Source organism: Trachemys scripta, chromosome 4, assembly GCF_013100865.1.
Source record: "Trachemys scripta elegans isolate TJP31775 chromosome 4, CAS_Tse_1.0, whole genome shotgun sequence".
NCBI lineage: Eukaryota > Metazoa > Chordata > Testudines > Emydidae > Trachemys > Trachemys scripta.
Genome location: NC_048301.1, coordinates 120,006,932 through 120,018,291, shown reverse-complemented (window position 1 = coordinate 120,018,291; position 11,360 = coordinate 120,006,932). Strand labels below are relative to the sequence as shown.

Here is an 11,360-nt window from a genome sequence, read left to right as displayed (position 1 = left end):
GGGGGGGGAGGGGCGGAAGGGGAGCAAGCAGCACTGGCAGTGCGGGGGGGAGGGGCGGAAGGGGAGCGAAGGGCACTGGCAGTGAAGGGGCAGGTGAAGGGGCTGCCGTTCGGGAGTGAGGGGCAGGAGCAGGGCAGGTGGATCCGGAGTGAGGGGCCCGGGCAGGGCGGAGGGGGCTGCGGGTCGGGAATAACGGGTAGGGTGTGGGGGGCACCGGCAGGGCCGGGGGTGGATCCGGATCCAAGACCGGCCTCACCCGCTCTACTAGATTCTTCTCAAACGTCCCGTTCCCGCCGATGACTTGAGTGGCAGCGTCCGCGAGCGGCACTGCGCAAGCGCGAAGCGCATCACGGTCGTCGGGCCGATTAGGCGCATGCGTCCTTTTGCTCTGGTGGGCGGGGCCGTTGCTCTCCGAGGACGTTGGACATGCTGCGCAGGCGTGGTGCGACGGCGGCGCGCTCTGGGTAGCGATGCAGTGCGCGTGCGGAGTGAGCGCTGTTACCGCTCGTCCGGTCGGATTGGGGCGGGACTTCCTGTGCCGATCCGGAAGAGCCGGGGGAGGGGGCGGTGCCTGGCGGAACAACAGAACGCCAGCGGGGATGCCGTACTGGGGCGCGGACGATGCCGTGGCGGAGCTGCGCCGAGCCCTGTCCAACCGCCACGTGCAGGCCGACCGGCTGCGCTACCGCAACGTGCTGCTGCGCGTGATCCGGTACGGCCCGTGCACGCGCTGCCCCGCGGCGGGCTGCGGCGGGCCCGAGCGGAGCCGGGGCGCCCCCCTGGGACTGGCGGGGCGGGGCGGGGCGGGGCTGGCGGCGGCGGCCCGGGAGGGGGGGAGAGCCCGAGCCCCTGCCCTTGCCCTGAGCTCGGCTTTGCTCTCTCTGCTGCTCGTGCGGCGGTTTCAGGCGCATGACCCAGGGCGTGGATGTGTCCGGGGTTTTCATGGAGATGGTGAAGGCCAGTGCCACGGGGGACATCGTGCAGAAGAAGCTGGTCTACTTGTACATGTGCACGTACGCCTCTCTGCAGCCCGACCTGGCGCTGCTGGCCATCAACACCCTGTGCAAAGACTGCTCCGACCCCAACCCCATGGTCAGAGGCCTCGCCCTCCGCAGCATGTGCAGCCTCAGGTATGGATGCGACTTGGCTGGGAGGTGGACGCATGACCCTTCCTATGGTCTTAGCAGCGGGGACCTAAGTGCAGTGTTGTGGCCTAGCTCTTGGGAACGCTGCTCTTTCCTAGGTGAATGCAGTCTGTTGGCAGTCATCATTTTAGTGATCTCCACCTGCCTGAGAAAGCGGCTGGGGGTGTGGGAGATTATGATTATAGACTGTTTAGGCCAGCGGCGGCCAACCTGAGCCTGAGAAGGAGCCAGAATTTACCAATGTACATTGCCAAAGAGCCACAGTAATAAGTCAGTAGCGCCCCCCCCCCATCAGCTTCCTAGCACCTGCTGGCAGCCCCCAACAATCAGCATCTACTTCCCCCTCCCACTGCAGTCAGCTGTTTCACTTGTGCAGGAGGCTATGGGGGGAAGGGTAAAGGAGCAAGAGCATGGCAGGCTCAGGGCAAGGGGTGGAGTGGGGGCAGAGCAGGGGGTTGAGCAGTGAGCACCCCCCCAGCACATTGGAAAGTTAGCATCTATAGCTCCAGCCCCGGAATCAGTGCCTAGGTAAAGAGCCAGGTTAACCTCTGAAGAGCCGCATGTGGCTCCGGAGCCACAAGTTGGCCACCTCTGGCTTAGGTGCTCAGGCAATGAGGACACTCAAGTAGGAGAAGGGAGGTTATAGTCTCTCTATTTGGTCTGGTGCAACTGCTACTGGAATGCTGTGTCTGCTTTTGCCTTCGGCAATTCAAGAAGGATGCTGATAAATAGGCGAAGGTTCAGGGAACAGTAACAGAAATGACTAAAGGTTTTCAAAACTTGTCTAAGAGCAGTGGTTCTCTATTTGCAGCCTATGGGCTGCTTAGAGCCCAATCAGCACTTGAGCTGTAGCCCATGTGACATCCTCAGAGCCATACAGGTAGCATTGGATGCAGCCCACAATGGTAAATAGGTTGAGAACCACTGTCTTAGGTTTTGTCTACACTGGACCGTGAACGATAAAACTTTTGTCATTCAGGAGCGTTGAAAACCAACAACCCTGAAGGACAAAAGTTTTGCTGATGAAAAGCGCTGCTGGCAGGAGAGCTCTTCTACCAACAAAGCTACTGCCGTTTGTGGGGGGGTGCAAGTTTTTTGTTGGCAGGAAAGCTCTCTCTTGCTGACAAACAGAGGCTACGCTGTGCGCCTTTTAGCAGTACGGCTGTGTCACTAAAAGGTGCATAGTGTAGACATCGCCTTAGAGTGTTACATTGAGGTCCTTGAATTTATTTCGTTTAAAGAATTGGGATGACTTGATCACAAACTATAAATACCTACCCTGGAAACCAAAATTTAGTAATGGGCTCTTCAGTTTAGCACACAAAGATATAATAAGATCCAGTGTTTGGAAGGTGAACATTGACCAATTCAATTAGAAATAAGGTGCAAATTCTTAACATTGAGGGCAATTAACAATTGGGACAATTTACCAAAAGTTATGATGGAATCTCCACTGGCAATTTTTAAATCAAGATCAGATGTTTTTCTAGATATTCTCTGGGCCAAATAGAAATTAAATCAGGGTCATTCTATGGCCTGTTTTATGCAGTGGGTCAGACTAGATGATCACAGTGATCCCTTCTGGCTTTCTAATGTATTCATCTGAATAGCAGTGGCTGAATATTCTGGATGGGGACTCAGGACTTCAGAAATGACACACATGCCTTGAGTGTTTTCTTTATGCTGCTTAATTATTTTAAAAGACGCAAAAGAGATGTGCACAGAATGGAAAACGGTTACCTGCGTGTAGGGGGATTATTGAAAGAGAACAGCAAGGAAAGCCCTTGGTTTGTAAAAGTGGTTGCTGTAGATGGGGGAGCACCCTAGGATATCTTGAGGGATTTTAAATGAATCCAGAATGATACATACTTATTCATAGGATGCCTGGCATACAGGAGTACATCCAGCAGCCCGTTCTGAATGGTCTGCGAGACAAGGCGTCCTATGTGAGGAGAGTAGCTGTTCTTGGCTGTGCAAAGATGCAGAAACTCCAAGGTGACACCGAAGTGGGTAAGTAGTCAGATTTTGCACTGGAGGAAGCGGGGCATGGTCATACTTTGTCCTAGAGCTTTCATTGGGGAGAGGAAGATTATGCTTCTCTACTAGATAAGATGCATACAACTCATTTAGATGCGGCTCTTTAGAGTCAAGGCTCCGTTTGGCCTGGATTCACTGGGCTGTGCGTTGGTTTTAGATCCCACAGGAGTGGAGGCAGGGGAAGGGGGGCAGCCTGTGAACATACGGCAGATCCCTAATGGAATCTGCTTCTTGGGCATTTTCAGGTCTGGCAGGGTGAGTTTCCACAGAGGAATACTCCTTTCATATCTGCTGCTTCACGGGGCTGGGACTCTTCCTTTCCTGCTTCATTTTCTGTGCTACGTGTGAGCCTCTTCCTCTAGCACCTGACTGCCACACGTGCAGTGATCTTGTGTAGAGAGGGCTCTTTAGAGAATACCTATGCCATACCCTAATGTTACTGGAAAGTCAAGGGTGTTTGTAGTTTGCTGGTAACAATTCTTCCTCCCAGGTACTGTGTCATGGTCCCCATATTCCTGAGGCTGCTCATGGACAGTGACTGTCTTGCCTGAATGGATGCCGTGCCTCTGAGTCTCCGATGATCTAAGTGCCTTTGTGTCTCTGCAGATGGCGTGATGGTGAATGAGCTATACAGTTTGCTTCGTGACCAGGATCCCATTGTAGTGGTGAATTGTCTGAGGGCTCTAGAAGAGATTCTGAGGCGGGAAGGAGGAGTTGTCATCAACAAGCCCATAGCCCATCACCTTCTCAAAAGGTCTGTTCTCTGTGTGAGAAGCTGGAAGCTTCACTCTAGTGAGATCCCCCTATGTTCTGTATGTCAGCAGAGCAGATGTGTCAGCTCCTGGCAGAGCTGAGAGGAGGCTTTGGAAACAAATTCCATTGCTGTCAGTCGTTCCCTCCCACCCCCCAAAAAGATAGGAGAGTGCCAGATTAACCTCACTGTCACATGTGAAATCTGAGGCCTTCCCAGTGATACCCAGAACCAACCTCAGTTTCCAGGAGAAGTTTGTGACCAACTATCCGTTTATTTAAAATTACAAGTTGTATCATGGCTTATCTAAAGGTTCTTTCTTCCCTGACAACAGCTGGGGCACATCAGTGTAGGACCAGCTGTTCTAGCCTGTCTGTCCCACTACCTCCCAATATGTGTAATGTGGCAGGGATGGTGTCCAGTGTCTGAAGGAATCAGCTTCTCTTCAGACAGGTCTGGGTTGGTTCGGTCAAGGGAGTGGCATCCTTTCTCTTGCTCTAGCCATGCACCTTCTCAGTGTTTCTCTCTGGTTTAGTGCTTGAGGGCAGGTGTGAGTGACTGAGACAGAGTTCAGCTTCAGCGTGCATGTGAACTGACTGGTTCCCTTGAGAGAGAGAACGCTGGTATCCGCATGTACAAACCTGGCAATTGGTGGGTATGCTGAAACCATACGAAGTGCAACAGCTGCAGGCTCTGCCCTGGAATGATCCCTGCGTAGTGCTGCATCTTTTGTGACCTGTTTACCGTGCTGCTTTCTTGGCAGAATGTCTGACTTAGACCAGTGGGGACAGAGTGAGGTGCTGGCCTTCCTGCTGCGCTACAAACCCCGCAGTGAGGAAGAACTCTTCGACATCCTCAGCTTACTAGATGGGTCCCTCAAGAGCACCAGCCCCAGTGTTGTGATGGCAGCCACCAAACTCTTTCTGGTGTTGGCCAAGGACTTCCCACAGGTACAGACAGATGTACTAGTTAGAGTGAAGGGGCCACTGCTGGCGGCCTGCACCTCCGAGAGCCGGGAGCTCTGCTTCGCTGCCCTGTGTCATGTGCGCCAGATCCTGGGAAGCCTGCCTGGCCACTTTAGCAGCCATTACAAGAAGTTTTTCTGTTCCTACTCGGAGCCCCATTACATTAAATGTCAGAAGATGGAAGTGTTGTGTGAACTGGTGAATGATGAGAACGTGCAGCAGGTGCTGGAGGAGCTGAAGAGTTACTGCACTGATGTGTCAGTCGAGCTTGCCCAGGGGGCCATCTTCGCCATAGGTAAGAGCTCTGCTTTTGCTTCAGAAACAGCCGGGGGTTGTCTCTGAAATCTCTCAAATAGGTCTTTCTCCACCAAAACAAGCCTAGGCCAGCGACGAAAGAGCAGTGTGTGTCAGAGCCGTCCTGGTGCCGCACCCCAGGCTGAGCCAGATCCCCAGAAAGATGAAGGCGTTCCTGAGCCTGTCCTGAGCATTTCTGAATTGCTCTGCCTGGGCCGGGTGCCCCAGAAATGCTAAGTTGCTAGCAAGCCATTGGCTCCTAGCAGCCTGGGCTGGACTGATGTGCACATGAGGTGACTTTACCTACCCACCCACCCATCTTATTAAAGCATGAAAACGTGGAATCGTAATGAACCTGAGGGGTGGATGGGTGGGCCCTAAATTTCTGGGTAGTGCTATGGGGGCAGAGTTAAGGTTGTTTGGGGTCCCTAATATTGCATTTAAAATGTCTGTTTTTAAATTGTGAATGGATTCTTCCCTTAGGTGTACCAGACTTTCTCTCATTTGTGTGTGCGCTGAGGGAACTAGAGCATTCTCCCCAGGATTTTTTTTTTTCCTCTGTAGTGAGTGGTATCCTAGAAGATTAAGGTTGGAAGAGACCTCAGGAGGTCATCTAGTCCAACCCCCTGCTCAAAGCAGGACCAACCTGTAGATTGTTTCTCTGCCATAATAGCAGGCTAACAAGTGTTTTCAGACGAGGGAGAATATCACTCTAACATGACTTTGTGGTGGATAGCATAGGCACGCCTGTCTGTTTCTCTGACCAAAGCTTGACTTGATCCCCTTGGTGCTTCCTCAGGCAGCATTGCCAGGACGTACACAGAGCAGTGTGTGGGGATTCTAACGGAGCTCCTAGGGCTGAAGCAAGAACATATCACTTCAGGTAAGGATTTGCTGCTGGCTGAGTTCTCGGGTTTGCTTGCTTCACGCTTTCAAGAAATGGCCTCGCTACCAGGACATCTAGCTTTGGTAGAGTTGTGTGGCTCTGGGCTGGGATTTAGGAAATCCCTGTCCAGGTGACCACAAGATAATCATTTGGTGTGGCTTCTAACCTGGTAGGCATCTTCCTTGTGTGGACTTTATAACTTCTCCTATCTTAGCTACCTTCCTTGTGCTTAAGCGGGGATTGGACACAGCTCCATCCACCGTGTGATGTGGACTGAACCTGCTAGCTCAGGGAGTGAGGGACCATACTGAGATATTTTAATGGCTCTTTTATAAAGGTCAAGTTGATTGAAAGTTCTGACCTTGAAGTTGTTTCCCACTGGCTGCTTTAGTCTCTGCCCCTTTTGTAATTTCAGTCACTGATGTAACTGACTCTCCTCTCTGGTTTTCCTGCTGCTTTCAGATTTAACATCAATCACTGTTTCACTCGCTTCTTTTGAATAATTTTTCTCCACCTTTTATGGGCTTTCAAAATTGCAGTTTTTTCCAGTCACCAAATGAATTAATTTTTAGAATGTATATGCAAGTTTATAAGTTAGCAGCGGTTGCTGCGGAGTGTTGATGAGACTCACCTTAAAACACTGTTGCTATGAGACAGTCAGTCACTGCCTTCTCAAGGACAGGGGATGGCTGGGGGAGATTGCTTCAATGCAGCCAAAGAAGCAATCTTTGCCATTTAAACATTTTATTTTGGATGGGGGGGAGCAAAGGTTTTACATTTACTATGGCCAACCCCAGTGCTGTGTGAGGCTTTGAAGAAAAGTGCTCCAAATAGCATGAATGAGTGCAGCACTGACCTGGCTCGTTCCGAATCGATGGTGAATTATTTTCTTGGGGTGGTGATTTTAAAAAGCTGCTGTTAGATACTGAGCATTCTGTTCCACTGCAGCTGTGGTGCAGGCTTTCCGGGACCTGGTGTGGCTTTGTCCCCAGTGCACCGAGGCTGTGTGCCAGGCTCTGCCCAGCTGTGAGGAGGCCATGCAGGACAGCGAGGTAGGGAGGCTTCATGCAGTTAGCCGAATGGCGATCCGTCTCCTGTCATGTAGAACTCTGATAAACAGAGCCAGCTCTGCTTGGAGTGGCCAAACAAGTATTTGAAGGGTGTGAGCACCAAGGAGGGAGAGGAATCATTTGGGGTGGGATGAGGGATTATGCCTTTGTTCAGTTACGTCCCATCTCTCCTAGTCAAATTCAGGCTGAATCTCAAGAGCATCTGAATGATGAGAGCTCCTAGGTTGTAGAAAAACTTCTCCATGGGGTGCAGGGAAGCTCTGGTCTTTAAATCTGTGAGCACCTGCTGCTTGGCAGTTTAGAGCAGCACTGTTTGCAGGCCCCTCCTCAGTACAGTGATGTCAGCCAAGTTGTCTGTACATGGCCCCTTTTGGGCTAGGACAACGGAGATCCCACCGCTTCCCTTAACCCCAGATAACCACTGTATTTAGGGCATATAGAAGTGTAGTCTGGGGAACTAGCCTGAGAGCTAGGACTCTAGAATTCTATTCCAGCTCTGATATGGAATCATGCTGATGCCTGGGCATGTCCCATCACCTCTCTGCTGTGGTTCGCCGGTCTGTAAAAGGATATTACAATAGTCCTGCTTCACAGGACTGTTGTGAGGTTGTTGGTTCGTGCTGGTCCAGTGCTCTGGAGAGGGAAAGCCTGGTATTAAGTGCTGGGTGTTTCTGTGTTGGCTGATGTTACTATTTAAATACTGGGAGACTCTTGTCTTGAATACTCCTCTCTCCAATAAACAGTTCTGAGCTGAGCACCATCCTGGTGAGCTGCAGCCTGGGGTTCCCAGTTCACCTGATGCTCCGGTGGTGGTGTGATTCTTCTCAGAGGTACCCAGGGTTATGAGGCACCTCGCTAATTCCTGCCCTTAGCGTGAGGGAGTCTTGTCAGTGCCTGCTGCACCAGACCCTGTAATACAAGCATTGCCATCCAGGTGTCCGCAGGCATCGCACTCTCTCTACAGGTTAACAATAGGCATGTACCAAGCTTCTGGACTACCCAGCTCCTGTTCCACTGAACATTCAGAACTCAGCTTTGCTTCTCCCGAAGAACAGTACACACCAGCTTACACAAGGTTCAACTCCGGATCCCCACTCCACTTAACACGCAGCACTTAGATAGATTTATAGTGAAAACAATAACTTTATCAAAGAGCAGAGATTCAAGTGACCGTAAATAAAAATATTAGAAACAGATGGTTACATGTAAAGGAAAATCATAACATGATGTGCCTTTTAGAGCCAAAACTTAACTCACAAGACGTTCCCTGTCTCCTACAGGATCGCTTAGTCCAAGTCCTTTTCTCAGTGTTTTTAGCCAGGATGGCTGAGAGCCCCCTTTCATAACCTCAAGCTTACTGACCACTTGTCTTCAGAGATTGAGGGATGCTAGGATGTTTCTGTAGAGCCCAAGATATTCCAGACCAGACCTTTTGATCTTTACCTGAAAATAGGTTTCTACCTCTCCCCCAGCTGTTCCTGTTAATTTCCTTCTGAAGTTTCCGCAAGCTCTTCTTCAGCATTTGATTTAGTATGTTGTTAAACTTCTGTTGTAAGACCCACGGCACACAATGGTCCACCAGGTCTCCCATCTCCTGTCTGGAGAAGTTTGTCTCAAGGCACAGAATCTTTGAGTGACCTGCCTTTACCTACAAAACCTAGAGAACATAATTTTCAGCATGTATACATAACTCCTCACGCTTTCCTTACATACATCTTGCAATGAATATGGCCACCACATGACCCCTTTTGGTGAACCCAGGGGATCCCTGTACTCGTATGTACCCCTGTGCCTTCTGCCAGTTGGTGTCAAAGGTCCTTGGTCACAGGTTGTACTAGGAATGCAGTGTGGAGTGGCTTGGCTCTGAGCATCCGGTGGTGGTGTTTGACTCCCCAGGGCAAGCAAGCGCTGATCTGGCTCCTGGGAGTGCATGGGGAGAGAGTTCCCAATGCTCCCTACGTTTTGGAGGACTTTGTCGAGAATGTGAGATCGGAGACGTTTCCAGCAGTGAAGATGGAGTTGCTGACAGCTTTGGTCCGACTCTTCCTGTTTTGTCCTGCCGAATGCCAGGACATACTTGGGCGACTGCTCTATTACTGCATAGGTGGGTATGTCTTGCTGAGACTCTCATGCCCGCAGCCCTGTGCTAAATTTATGTCAGGGCACCTGCTGTATTACTGCATAGGTGGGTGTGTCCCTGCTGGGGACTCTCTCGCACACTGCAGTGACAGATGGAAAATTTTGTGGCAGAAACTCCTCGGCTCAAAGATCCGGACTAGTTTTAAAATAAGTTTTTGACATCCTCCTGTGTGGATGCAAATGCAGAATCTAGCCCTCTTCCTGTCTGCCTCTTTTCCCTTGCTCCTGTTTACCACCTTGCTGCTGCTATTCCTGCTGCTGTTTGGCCCCTAGCTCTGCAAAGTGGTAGAGAAAATGGACAGCACGCAGGATCCAGGTGTTGGTTGGTATGTACCAGCGAAGGGTTGTCCATTGAGGTCTGATCTATGAATGCTAGCATGCCCTGAGTGAACGTGTGTGTGTTCATCTTTCCAGAGGAAGAGACTGATATGGTGGTACGGGACCGGGGGCTGTTCTACTATCGTCTCTTACAAGCTGGCGTGGAAGAAGCGAAGCAAGTGCTGTGCAGCCCCAAGTCTGATCCCTCTCTGGGACTCCTGGAGGATCAGGCAGAGCGACCTGTGAACAAATGGGCTTCAGAGTTTAACACGTTGGTGCCCATATATGGGAAAGCGCGCTGGGCAGTTGTCACTGCTAACTGGGCAACGGAGCCGCGCTGCAGAGGCTTTCCCTTTGCTGCTCCGATGACTGCAGGAACAGGTAGTCGCACGCTCAGCTAGAAAAATACCTTCCTCCATTGATGAATCTTCCTATGTTTGACCCTCCGGGAGGATCCCAGGTTTTAGCACTGAAGCCTTGAGTACAAAAGGCTGTTATGGGGTCTCAGCCTTTCACTTAACACTTGGCTGTTCACAGTCTGCTCACCCCGGTGGAATATTGGAGGCATTACACTTCCTGGGTTTGTGTTGCTGATAGGTCTGTCAGACACTCTTGGTGATACTGGGGGCAGCATTCCCAATGCCATTTCTCACCCTGTTTCATATTTGATTTCAGAGTCACTGATTTCAGAAGGGAATAAGGAAGTTCTCCAGGTTCATTCCGACTCGACTGGCTTGACTTTAATCCCCAAGGCATACCTGACTGCAGAGCAGTTTGAGAAGACCTGGCTGAGTCTGGATGTGAACTGCCAGCAGGCTCTGCCCTGGCATGGAGCTGCTCACCCAGACACCATACAGACTGCGCTTCAGGTTGTCCACATCCAGACTATTGCTATGAGCAAAGCTGGTGCCCAGCCATGGAAAGCCTATCTCAGTGCCCAGGATGAATCTGGCTGTCTCTTCCTAACAGAACTGCTGCTTGAGACCGAGAACTCCGACATGCAGGTTTCAGTGAAGCAGAGCGAGGAGAGGACTGAGGCGCTGCAACACTTTATCTCAGTGTTAAGAACTGTAATGGGGACAGTCCTAGGGCTGAAATCCTGATTCCTCTAAGCCCTGCTCGGAGCAGGCTCACTCGGGGTGCAGAGAAGATCTTTTCTATGGCTCAGCGTGGTGTTACTGAAGTTAAATTGCTCTTCTTCTAAACTGTTTGTAAGGGCCTTGAACAGCCCCGATCTGCCTTAGAGCTGCCATTAGTACCAGTGGGAATAGTGTGTGGCCCAGGGGCAGCATATGGTGCGAGTGTCGCTAGTTTCTTCACATACTGCATTATAACAGGTGCACGGGAAAGATTCAAAATCCATCAAGGTCTCGCAACTCTGAAGGCTGGGGGATGGATCATCAGTCTGGTGCTTCTGATGGGGTCACTGAGGCAGGAACAACTCCAGTGCTAGTTACATGAATAAAAGAAAGATTTAATATTGGAGTCAGATCTCTCTAGAGAGGACTGGGAATGTTGTTTATACCTGTGCTAGAGGGGCATGCAGTGTATGTACTCGACGTGCTGCCATATGGAGTATGCAGTGGAGACAGACCCTTAGTGTTCCTTTTCAGGGCTCTGCCGTAAACTACATGCAGGCTTCTCTCTGTTCAACCACTGCTCCTTAGGGGCTGGGCTTATTAACTTCAAAATCCCCAAATAAAGTCTATGAAGTTCAACTCAACTGGCTGCTTTTAATAGGCCACTCCCAACCCT

At 50.8% G+C, this 11,360-nt stretch overlaps 2 protein-coding genes across 5 annotated transcripts in view; one reads left to right on the top strand and one right to left on the bottom strand.

The window, feature by feature from the left end:
* Window positions 1–414, bottom strand: part of DCLRE1B (DNA cross-link repair 1B) — a 15,343-nt gene extending 14,929 nt beyond the window's left edge. Inside the window, exon 1 of one of the 2 annotated variants that reach the window (XM_034770625.1) lies at window positions 257–414. The gene's annotated coding sequence lies outside the window, so the exon portion shown is untranslated. The remainder of the gene's footprint in view (window positions 1–256) is intronic. The other variant, XM_034770628.1, reaches the window with a different exon arrangement.
* Window positions 415–543: 129 nt separating this feature from the next.
* AP4B1 (adaptor related protein complex 4 subunit beta 1) lies at window positions 544–11,323 on the top strand. Of its 3 annotated transcripts, none has more exons than XM_034770622.1 (10): window positions 544–712; window positions 906–1,130; window positions 3,025–3,155; window positions 3,789–3,936; window positions 4,697–5,193; window positions 5,992–6,075; window positions 7,027–7,130; window positions 9,045–9,252; window positions 9,702–9,986; window positions 10,281–11,323. In XM_034770622.1, exons 1-10 carry the CDS (start codon window positions 600–602, stop codon window positions 10,706–10,708), a joined length of 2,223 nt encoding a protein of 740 aa, XP_034626513.1. In that variant the 5' UTR covers window positions 544–599; the 3' UTR covers window positions 10,709–11,323. The 3 variants fall into 3 exon arrangements, with proteins under 3 accessions (XP_034626513.1, XP_034626514.1, XP_034626515.1); XM_034770623.1 differs by having other exon boundaries at window positions 545–712; window positions 3,041–3,155; XM_034770624.1 differs by lacking the exons at window positions 544–712; window positions 906–1,130; window positions 3,025–3,155; window positions 3,789–3,936 and adding an exon at window positions 4,473–4,584.
* The last annotated feature ends 37 nt before the right edge of the window (window positions 11,324–11,360 follow it).

Excerpts from the sequence above, each read along its gene's own strand:
- AP4B1 (XM_034770622.1), top strand. The coding sequence starts at position 600 with ATGCCGTACTGGGGCGCGGACGATGCCGTGGCGGAGCTGCGCCGAGCC. Across the intron at positions 713-905 it reads GTGCTGCTGCGCGTGATCCG|GCGCATGACCCAGGGCGTGG; the intron begins GTACGGCCCGTG and ends CGGCGGTTTCAG. Across the intron at positions 5,194-5,991 it reads GGGGGCCATCTTCGCCATAG|GCAGCATTGCCAGGACGTAC; the intron begins GTAAGAGCTCTG and ends GTGCTTCCTCAG.